At 41.0% G+C, this 12,171-nt stretch overlaps 1 protein-coding gene across 4 annotated transcripts in view; it reads right to left on the bottom strand.

Annotated features, from left to right (window-relative positions):
• The window catches only part of LOC147029999 (lysosomal cholesterol signaling protein-like), a 91,415-nt gene that overhangs the window by 19,795 nt on the left and 59,449 nt on the right, over positions 1–12,171 (bottom strand). For all 4 annotated transcript variants that reach the window (XM_085873599.1, XM_085873597.1, XM_085873596.1 and 1 more), the window contains 2 exons: positions 5,265–5,358; positions 5,006–5,174 (listed from right to left, as the gene is read on the bottom strand). In XM_085873599.1, coding sequence (XP_085729725.1) covers positions 5,006–5,174; positions 5,265–5,358 — 263 coding nt within the window. The remainder of the gene's footprint in view (positions 1–5,005; positions 5,175–5,264; positions 5,359–12,171) is intronic.

The following is a 12,171-nucleotide window of genomic DNA, read 5'->3' as shown; positions in this document are numbered from 1 at the left end:
GGAACTAAGAATAAGACATGAGCAAACTAAAGAGGCAATCAAACGTGACGTAACGGCACGTGACGAAATATCGGAAGTTATTGTTGCTTTTTTATGTTTTTTTTAAACACTGCCAATACGCCATTATACGGTAGCTGTAAATTAGAAACACGTTCAGTAAGTTCTGTGGTCGTCCGGAAGACGTCAATCAAATACGTCTACATACGTCAATATGCGTTGGAGGTACGTAACACATAGGTTCAAAGCACGTTACTCATAGGTTATAAATAAGTTTTGGGTACGCTAATCATTACCTCGACGTGTTTCGACTTATGAGTAACTTACAAGTAACGTGTGTCGACGTGTGTCAACGATCGCATAACGTGCCTACAACTTATGGCCAGCATAGCGGAACGTGTGAGTCATACGCTGGCATACGTCGTAAAATTTCAAGCATGCTAAAATTTGAGGACAACCGCAAAGTACAACGATGAAAGCCAGTGTACTACGACGTATGGCAGTGTTTTTCAGCATGCTCTCAACGTATACAAAACTTACCCATAACGTATTCGACGTGTGCCAGCGTTCTAGCCAAATTTTTCATAAGTCGGCATACACTGGCTAAATGGTCAAGGTGTGACAGGGCCTTTAACGCTTTATTCAAATTCATGAAAATTAAGTCACTAATTTCACTGTTAATATGCATAATTTATTATTTTCCCTTACAAAATCATAAGCTTTGACTTTTAACGACAAAATGACACTAAACATTATGCTGTTGTAGACTTGGGGGTCGAGGCTCACCACGAACGCTAATTGGCACTGCCAATCCAGGCAGGGTTACACTACTTCGTTACACTACAATTGGGGGTCTCGTGCCCTCAGTGCACACACGGATTACTGCCAAATGATAAAGTGAATGTGCGCTGGCTAACAACAAATTCAGTGGGAGAAAACTTCCCGGCTAAACTAGTGTGCGGACCATGCTGGACTAATGAAGGAAAAGACAAGATGAGCTGGGTTCATTTATACCATAAGCAATTTATTACAAGTGAGGTTGAGGAAAGGTCATGTGGCACAGTAAAGGGTCGATTCACATGTATGTACAGCAGGGGAAAGCAAATCTTTGTGGGTATGGCAAAAGAAATGCAATTATTATTTTCAAAAAGTTATATTATATTATAATAACTGTCTGAGGACCAGATTGTCATGTGCATTACTCGGATCCGATTCTAAAATCCGCAACAATATATATATATATATATATATATATATATATATATATATATATATATATATATATATATATATATATATATATATATATATATATATATATATATATATATATATATATATATATATATATATATATATATATACACACAGTGGGGAGAACAAGTATTTGATACACTGCCGATTTTGCAGGTTTTCCCACTTAAAAAGCAGGAAGAGGTCTGTAATTTTTATCATAGGTACACTTCAACTGTGAAAGACGGAATCTAAAACAAGAATCCTGAAAATCACATTGTATAATTTTTAAATAATTAATTTGCATTTTATTGCATGAAATAAGTATTTGATACATCAGAAAAACTGAACTTAATATTTGGTACAGAAACCTTTGTTTGCAATTACAGAGATCAGACATTTCCTGTAGTTCTCAACCAGGTTTGCACAGACTGCAGCAGGGATTTTGGCCCACTCCTCCATACAGATCTTCTCCAGATCCTTCAGGTTTCGGGGCTGTCGCTGGGCAACACAGACTTTCAGCTCCCTCCAAAGATTTCCATTGGGTTCAGGTCTGGAGACTGGCTAGGCCACTCCAGGACCTTGAGATGCTTCTTCTGGAGCCACTCCTTAGTTGCCCTGGCCGTGTGTTTCGGGTCGTTGTCATGCTCGAAGACCCAGCCACACCCCATCTTCATTGCTCTTGTTGAGGGAAGGAGGTTGTTTGCCAAGATCTCGCGATACATGGCCCCATCCATCCTCCCCTCAATACGGTGCAGTCGTCCTGTCCCCTTTGCAGAAAAGCATCCCCAAAGAATGATGTTTCCACCTCCATGCTTCACGGTTGGGATGGTGTTCTTGGGGTTGTACTCATCCTTCTTCTTCCTCCAAACACGGCGAGTGGAGTTTAAACCAAAAAGCTCTATTTTGGTCTCATCAGACCACATGACCTTCTCTCATTCCTCCTCTGGATCAACCAGATGGTCATTGGCAAACTTCAGACTGGCCTGGACATGCCCTGGCTTGAGCAGAGGGACCTTGCGTGCGCTGCAGGATTTTAATCCATGACAGCGCAGTGTGTTACTTATGGTTTTCTTTGATACTGTGGTCCCAGCTCTCTTCAGGTCATTGACCAGGTCCTGCCGTGTAGTTCTGGGCTGATCCCTCACCTTTCTCATGATCATTGAGGCTCCACGAGGTGAGATCTTGCATGGAGCCCCAGACCGAGGGAGATTGACTGTTATCTTGAACTTCTTCCATTTTCTAATAATTGCGCCAACAGTTGTTGCCTTCTCACCAAGCTGCTTGCCTATTGTCCTGTAGCCCATCCCAGCCTTGTGCAAGTCTACAATTTTGTCCCTGATGTCCTTAGACAGCTCTCTGGTCTTGCCCATTGTGGAGAGGTTGGAGTCTGATTGATTGAGTGTGGACAGCTGTCTTTTCTGCAGATAACAAGTTCAAACAGGTGCAGTTAATACAGGTAATAAGTGGAGAATGGGAGGGCTTCTTAAAGACAAAACTAACAGGTCTGTGAGAGCCAGAATTCTTACTGGTTGGTAGGTGATCAAATACTTATTTCATGCAATAAAATGAAAATTAATTATTTATAAATCATTCAATGTGATTTTCAGGATTTTTGTTTTAGATTCCGTCTTTCACAGTTGTAGTGTACCTCTGATAAAAATTACAGACCTCTAATGCTTTGGAAGTGGGAAAACCTGCAAAATCGGCAGTGTATCAAATACTTGTTCTCCCCACTGTGTGTGTGTATATATATATATATATATATATATATATATATATATATATATATATATATATATATATATATATATATATATATATATATATATATATATATATATATAGATATATACATATATATATACATATACACATATATACATATATATATATACATATATATATACATATACACATATATACATATATATATATACATATATATATATATATATATATATATATATCTGGAAAAAAAATAAGAGACCACTCCAAAAAAAATTTCAATCAGCATCTCGACATGTATGGCAGCCATTCCATTCCAGTGTCTGTTGAATTCCAACACAGGCACACCTCATTCTACTTTGTGAGGTACTGATTAGGTGATCACCTGAACCGAATCTTATTTAACAAGGAAAAGTATAAAAACAACTGCTGTGGTCATCACTATCCTCTTGCAATAGGACCAGCTGGATGGCAAAAACAGTGCTGGTAGTACCTCAAAAGTATTTGGAATGAAAAAAATAACAATTGACCATGCCAAAAGAGATGAAAAGAAAATATTTGAGTGAGGAAAAGAAGGGTTTAATTCTGGCTTTACTGGCAGAGGGATACAGTGAGCGTCACGTTGCTTCCATCCTTAAAATTTCAAAGACGGCGGTTCATAAGAACAAGGTCAAGCAGCAGACATTGGGGACAAAGATACAACTGGCAGAGGGCGAAAACGACTTTCCACTGACCGGGATCAATCAAGGTCAATCAAGGTGTGGATGGAGGACCATCAGATCAAGACCCTGTCATGGCCAGCCCAATCTCCAGACCTGAACCCCATTGAAAACCTCTGGAATGTGATCAAGAGGAAGATGGATGGTCACAAGCCATCAAACAAAGCTGAGCTGCTTGAATTTTTGCGCCAGGATTGGCATAAAGTCACCCAACAGCAATGTGAAAGACTGGTGGAGAGCATGCCAAGACGCATTAAAGCTGTGATTGAAAATCAGGGTTATTCCACAAAATATTGATTTCTGAACTCTTCCTAAGTTAAAACATTAGTATTGTGTTGTTTAACCAGAGAGTTGGTGTCAAAGCCACCCATTGCTCACCTGTTTATACATTTATCGTTTTTAAAAGACGAGTCTAATAATATTTTTTTTATAAAGCATTGCAGTGAAGTCTGATCCAAATAATTTTAAAGCAATATATATATATATATATATATATATATATATATATATATATATATATATATATATATATATATATATATATATATATATATATATATATATATATTGTAATCAGTAAAAAATAGTGTGGTAGATAAAAATATTAGAAAGGAAATAACTTGCACCAAAAACTTTAACATTTTCACGCTCACGCCGGGGGTATCGCTATTGCTCTCTGTTCTTCGAACAGGCGAGCTAAAAGTGAATATGAACTTGTTTTGTTTGTATTTTTTGAGGTCTGAAAACACTGAATCTTTGTTGTTATTTTGACCAGTTGTCATTTTCTGCAAATAAATGCTCTAAAATCTAAATGACAATATTTTTATTCGGAATTTGGGAGAAATGTCAGTAGTTTATGGAATAAAACAAAAATGTTCATTTTACTCAAACACATACCTATAAATAGCAAAACCAGAAAAACGGATAATTTTGCAGTGGTCTCTTAATTTTTCCAGAGCTGTGTATATATATATATATATATATATATATATATATATATATATATATATATATATATATATATATACACATATCTATATATATATATATATATATATATATATATATATATATATATACACATATCTATATATATATATATATATATATATATATATATATATATATATATACACATATCTATATATATATATATATATATATATATATATATATATATATATATATATATACATATATACATACGTATATTAATTTGAACAAAATAATAGAAATAAAAAGGACCGAACTATGTCTCATGGAACAGGTTTTTATTAAAACTTATTACAACAGGAGGGGTTACACTCTTGGCTTTTATTACAACTCACCAGATTGCGTCTCATAACACTCATTTTCAAGTCTCGACTCTTCCTCTTCATTAAATGATTGTTGCTGTAGCCTACACTGGAGGACCCTGCCACTGGATTGTGTAAGCCATGTGAGGCACACCACACTTGCGGTGATACTCAAGCACAAAAATAACAACGTCAGTACCACCTGGAAGTAGGACAAATATGATCATTATGAGCCAAAGGATTTTTGCAAGTTATAAATTCAATATAATACAACAATGCTATACAATCTTACCTGGCTATTGCTCCAGACAAACATCGGTATGCATTGTTGTTCAGCTGGCTTACCCCCAAAAATCACGAGGAAACTTCCCACAAGTAACGGAACACTGTGTGATGCAGAGGCTCTGGGTTAAGACAATCACCATAACAGGCAAGTTGCTCAAGAAATGAATATCCTTGAAATGCACTGAATCAGCCAATTGCAAACATTTCTTTTTGCACAAGAAACATATAGGCTACTTCTATTTTCGTTCAACACATTGGAGGTGAGATATAGTGTGTGTGTGTGTGTGTGTGTGTGTGTGTGTGTGTGTGTGTGTGTGTGTGTGTGTGTGTGTGTGTGTGTGTGTGTGTGTGTGTGTGTGTGTGTGTGTGTGTGTGTGTGTGTGTGTGTGTGTGTGTGTGTGTGTGTGTGTGTGTGTGTGTGTGTGTGTGTGTGTGTGTTCGTTCTTCAAAGTGCAGGAATGAAAACAAGAAATTCATAGTACTGGAATGAACTAACAACTGCAAGAAAGTATGGAAACATCTTTAGAGTCATTGATGATTAATTATTAGCAATTAATAATGGGTTTGTATTTCATCAGCTTCATGATGGTACATATCCAAAGGAACATGAATTAAAGAAGGAAAATCAAACTTCCCCTTCAGTTTCAATTTTAGAATTACAAATCGATATAAATAATAATAAATTTCGCAAAAAAAAAAAAAAAAATTGATAAACGACATGCTTTTCCATTCCACATTATACGAATGACATTCTTAGACAGCAGTATTCCTAAGAAGCTATCCAATGGTACAGTTGCAGGTGAAATAATTCAGACTGTGTGAGCAACCACACACAGCACTGAACTTGTCAATAGATTAAAATAGATAGTCAGACATTTTCTAATAGAAGGAGCTACAGTTAGCAGATACAAACAAGTTTTCTTTAACATCACAAAACGACACCAAATAGAACAAGAAAAAGAGCCATCAGAAATTGCAGACCCTTGCTCGGACTTGTTTTGTGTGGTGTTTGTGTAGTTTTGTGCAGTGTATTTTGTGTGGTGTTTGTGTTCTGGTGTGTTACGCAAGTAATAAGAGACATAAATAGAACTGCCATCAGAAAAGTGCTGGCCGTGAAGATTGGGTACCGACACGACCTGCTTTGATGCAACCCTACCTTGATCAGACACCTCACCCTGAACCATGATGTTTATTATTATTCAATTTAAATCAGAATGGGATCAAAATAAATTCAATTCAGATTAAATGGAAGGCTTCTTGATGCTTGAAGGCTTTTTGAGCAATGGTGGCGGCTCTTCTTCGGGGTCTTTGCCGACTTTCTCAAAGATCGTTTTTCCGGTCGTTTTTGTCTCGTTTTTACTGTCATTTTGTTATCTCTGTATTTACTGTGTGTTTCAAGTTTGGTCTTGTGTTAAAACTTGTGCTAATTGTTGAGTTTTGTCGTCTTCACAAATTGGGTTTCCTTCTTGCCCTTTGTGTGCGCGATAGTGTTTGTTGTATTTTCTCCTTTTTAGGTCATCTCTTCGAGCATGACCTAATAATATGGGTGTAGATGTCCTTCGATCCGTCCGTCCATCCGTTGCGAAAATGACGATTTTCAAATTCTATCTACTCCGCCATTTCTCAAGCGATCTTGAATTTGATTGCGGCATATGAATCTATGGGACAATATCTAAATTTTGTCAGGCCGGATCTTCGATATTCGCTTTCATTTTCGCGTCACGTGACTTCAAAGTTTGCAAAAAATGCGAAAATGACGATTTCCAAAATCTATCTCCTACATTTCTCAAGCGATCTTGAATTTGATTGTGGCATATAAATCTATGGGACAATATCTAAATTTTGTCGGGCCGGATCTTCGATATTCGCTTTCATTTTCGCATCACGTGACTTCAAAGTTTGCAAAAACTGCCCTACCTTCAGGAGGCTATATATTTTCTCGCAGAGATGACCATCACTCCCGCATGGGGGTAATTTTTATCAGTTTTTATTTTCTCCACTTTTCCCTCCACCCTCCTATCCCTCCCAACCTCTGTTTCATTGAATAAAAATATTTTTTTAATCCATAAAAAACAAAAACAAAAAAAACCCTTTTCCCTCCCATACCCCACGTAACCACATGACTTCCTGTACCGACTTCTTCCTCCTGCCGATCTACTATCTACTACTTTTGCCAACCCATATTTTCACCATTTTTTCTTCAACCTTTCCTTTCTTTACCTAACAGCTTAAAAAACAAACAAAAACAAAAAGCCATTCTTTCTTCTTTTCACCTCTCACATGACACCTCCCATAACTACGTGTTTCTCTAACCCCTCTTCTTCTTATTCTACCACTTCCTTCTGCATTTGCCAATCCAAATTCAGCAACACCTACACGATTTTTCTTCAACCTTTCCTTTTCCTAATCCTACGCTATCTTGAAAAAAATAAAATAAAATAAAACGGTCTCTTAAAATGTTACAACGACCTCCTCCACACGTGTGGTTCTCGGTATTTGTATCATAATTCGCTTTTTTTCTTCAAAAGACTGTTTTCAATTCAATCTTTTCTTCATCCCGTGTCTAAAAAGTCCAACTGTTACGTTTCTTTTCTCCATTCTCTTAATTCCCCTTCATTGCATCCCTCACGTAATGTCTTTAATCATATCTCTGACTTTAAAAAATTTAAAACTCAATTTGCAATGTATGTTGGTGTTCAATCAATCGTCCTTTTTTCCAACTTCAGTGCCAATTCACCCCACCTCCTTAAATCTACCTCCTCCGAACTCCTCACCTGCTAGCCACTCTCCTTACCCCTCCTCCATCTTGCCCCTCATCCTATCTCTGCTCTTGGCACCTCTTCACAGTGTTCTGCTTTACTATCAGCTCTTTGTCTGTTGTTCAAAACTGTGTGGTGTTCTAACATATGTGGGCTCCATTCTAACTTCACAGATATTTCACACTCTCAATCAGTACACTCATCACCACAAACATGCTTTTCTTTCCTTTCACACCTCCCCCTCTTCCAAACCCCTCAAATATTGTACCTCCCCCTGCCCACCTCCCTTCTTCACCATATCTCTAACACATCTCATCCTTACCCTCCCACTCTCCACCTCTCCCATTGCCATTCTGCACCTTGGCCTTGCCTGTTCTTGTCTCCCTCCCTCTAAAAATAATCTTCACACATTTCCCCCTCATCTTTCACAAAAACTCCCCTCTCACCCTTCTCCCTCCAATCTTCCCCCTTCCCAAAGTTGACCCCCTCATATCCACAAAGCTGCCTCCTTCCCCCACCCTCTCTCTCCAATCTCATCACTCCACCTCCTCCCATCTTTAACGGCCCTCTGCCCCTCTCTTATTACTCGCCACTGTACCTCAACTCATCAACACCGAGTCTTTTCTCCTCCTCATCTGACCCTCTCACCTAGTTCTTCTGTAATCCCCCACACTCTTTCAACAACTCTCCTGACCCCCCCTTCCTCCCTTGTCCTACCCTCTCCCTCCCTTCCCTCTTCCTTAACAGTGTGGGCATAAAACATCCGGGGCCTTTACTCAAACCCAACAGATCTTTCCACACAGGTTGCCACAGACAAACCAGACAATCTGCTGAACAGAAACTTTCCTCCTTCAAGATATCTCTGACTCCCCAGTATCATCTCTCCTTGGTTACTCCCTCCTCTGGTATGACAGTCCTGAGCCTCATCCTGGTGGCGGAGTTGCTCTCTTCATCAAAAACTCTATTTCTCACTCACCATGCACTGCTCTCTCCCATGCTCCCCCCCTCCTCCCCAAGGAATACCTCTGGCGACGGCTTCCCTCCACTCCCACCTCATGTTTATATGTGTGTTGTACTGTCCACCAAACAATGACAACTCCATTTACATCTTGCTCTCTGAAAACATGGACCAACTTATATCCGCTCATCCCAACTCCCTCTTCCTCATATGTGGTAACTTCAATTGTCATCTTGCCAGTTGGCTGGGTGTGGGTACCGCTCCTACCTGCTATGGCACTTCAGCAAAAGACTTCTGTGACTCATTGCAACTGACACAATCTGTCAACTTCACGACTCGGATCTGAATCAACCATACTCCATCTCTTCTGGATCTGATTGTGACAAATTTCCATGAAAATATCTGCTGTTCTTCCTCCACTCCAATCGGTTCATCTGACCACATGCTTGTCAAAGTACACATCTCTCTGGCTGTTATTGGAGAACCACCTCAGGGCTGTCAAGTCTGGTACACCACTCAGGCCGACTGGCAGAGTCTTCAAGCAGCAATCAAACTTCTGGGCTGGTCTCCCATCTCTACTTCCTCCGACATCAACTCATCCTGGGAATTCTTTCAGAGAAATTTGCTCTCTCTCGTGCACAGATTTATCCCATCTCGTATTCAGTTGTCCTACCCTTCCTCTAGCATATGGTACATTGATTGAATCTTGTGGTGATGCAGTTGTCCTGAAATAACTTGCCTTCGCCTCATGGAAGGCTAATCCAACTGAAGGCAATCTTCGTTCCTTTCGCAAAGCTCACAAGTGTGTGTCTACCTTCAGGAGAGCCAGAAAACAACATCTTTCCAATCCCAAGTCTGAACTCTCAAACCTGTCTACCCTCCTCCAAATCCTGGTGGCATCTAATTAAGTCTGCTTCTGGTGCATGTTCCCCATCCATCCCGTCCCTTACCTCAAATGGCCGCATAGCTGACACCATGTAAAAAGGCTGAATGCCTAAACTGTGTGTTTGCTTCTCAATATTGTGTCCCAAACCCATCACTTTCCAAACCCACCTTACCCAGTCACACACAGATACTCCTGATAAGATAGAGAGCTTGCTGTCAAACCTCGAGTCAGATTCTGCAATCGATCCAGATGGCATCAGCCCACGTGTCCTAAAAACCTGCTATGCTGCTCTTGTTCGTTCGTTCTCTCTCGTTCTCTCTCGTTCTCTCTCGTTCTCTCTCGTTCTCTCTCGTTCTCTCTCGTTCTCTCTCGTTCTCTCTCGTTCTCTCTCGTTCTCTCTCTTTCTCTCTCTTTCTCTCTCTTTCTCTCTCTCTCTCTCTCTCTGTTTTCTTTCTCTCTCTCTCTGTTTTCTCTCTCTCTCTCTCTCTCTCTCTCTCTCTCTCTCTCTCTGTTTTCTCTCTCTCTCTCTCTCTCTCTCTCTCTCTCTCTCTCTCTCTCTCTCTCTCTCTCTCTCTCTCTCTCTCTCTCTCTCTCTCTCTCTCTCTCTCTCTCTCTCTTTCTCTCTTTCTCTCTCTCTCCTATTCACCCTCTCATTTGCTCTACTCAAGGTTATCTGCCATCTGCTTTGGAATCAGCAAACATGACCGCTCTGCATCAAAAAGGTGCAAAAACAGATTCCTGCAACGACAGACCAATCAGCCTTCTCTCAATCATCACCAAGGTTATGGAATCTATCATCACTTCAGACATTAAATCCTTCCTCTGCTCCAATGGCTTAATTTCCGATCATCAATTTGGATTCAGACCAGGTCACTCTACCCTGTGCATGCTGCTTCTGCTCTCCCAACAATGGATGAAGATCCTCAAAGCCAGACATGAAATCAGAGCCATCTCCCTAGACATATTGTTACGAATTTGGAAGCCTTGTGCACACAGACAGACAGCGGTCCCTATAGAACAGTTATATCGGTAAGTGTGTGTTTATAGTTAGGGCCCCCCGACCTGTGTCTTACGGGAATTACATGTGTGCTGCGGAGATTCGTTTACAACAAACCTCCTTCACTGCACTTCACACACCGACGCCATTGCCTACATGCGTTCGACCACATATGTGGGCGGAGATTTCCATCGCCTCAGACCGGGACTCTGCCCAGGAAGGCAGGGGCGTGCCCCTTGTCCAATCTGGCCACAGAGTTCGACTTTACCATGACACGCCGGCCAATGAGGGTGGAGGCCGCCTCGGAGGGCAATTTTCTCACAACACGCCGGCCAACGAGGGTGGAGGCCGCCTCAGAGGGCGATTTTCTGACCCCGGACAAGAAGGAAATATAAAGGAACGCCAGGCTGGGAGCGTTTGGTTGGTCGTCTTGGGGTCATGGTGGTCATCACCATCGTGTTGCGGGTTCGAGTCCCGCCGAGCTGGATCATAGTCTCCTCTGATCTTTTCCTTGGCCATGGTCGATTGGTGCATGGCCGGTTGGAGAGCGCGGTGCCCGGTGCTTGGAGCGGCGTCGTGTTGCGGGTTTGAGTCCCGTCGAGCCGGATCATCAAGGGCCACACGAGGTGGACAGGTCCAAGCGCAGGCTCTGGTCTCCAGCTCCCTTTCCTCGAGCTGGAAGACTTCAAAAAAGACCATTGGGGTCCATTTGTGTGTGTGTGTGTGTGTGTGTGTGTGTGTGTGTGTGTGTGTGTGTGTGTGTGTGTGTGTGTGTGTGTGTGTGTGTGTGTGTGTGTGTGTGTGTGGGGGCCCGTCTTTAATTAGCAACTGTTTCAGTGCTTTGCTGTACATTATTCACATTCCTTGCAGTTGGTTTAACTCTGCCCTTTATGTGTCCCTTCCCCCTATACTATTGTAAATAAATATTCCTTTTGTTGAATGTTTCAGCTCGTCTTTGTCCTTTCCTTCATTGGCTTAGCATGGTGAGTGTTGGGGAATTAAAAAGGCCGTTGTTGCCGTAGTTGTGTGCATTTGGACGGACGGGACCTTGGAAACCATCCGATCGGGTTACGCACGGGTTGAGCACGGTTACGGCTCGTCCCGTTTGAGCTCCGTCGAGGGTGTGAATACTCAGTAGTTCGCCACGTGAGCCTCTAGGTATTTTGAAGTTTGGCAAATAACCCTGTGCCCACGCGGTTGATTTATTGACGATTCACTGTTCTGTAAGGGACCCATATCTTCGGAGTTATCTGAGGGTAACGATCTGAATTCCGGGTGTTCGGTGGAGCCGACTCTGCTGCTCCATCTAGCATT

Source organism: Eptatretus burgeri, chromosome 3 (assembly GCF_056783735.1).
Source record: "Eptatretus burgeri isolate ZD-2024b chromosome 3, Ebu_testis_v1, whole genome shotgun sequence".
NCBI classification, from domain to species: domain Eukaryota; kingdom Metazoa; phylum Chordata; class Myxini; order Myxiniformes; family Myxinidae; genus Eptatretus; species Eptatretus burgeri.
Note: the sequence above shows the minus strand (reverse complement) of the source record. Positions and strands in the feature narration are given on the sequence as shown.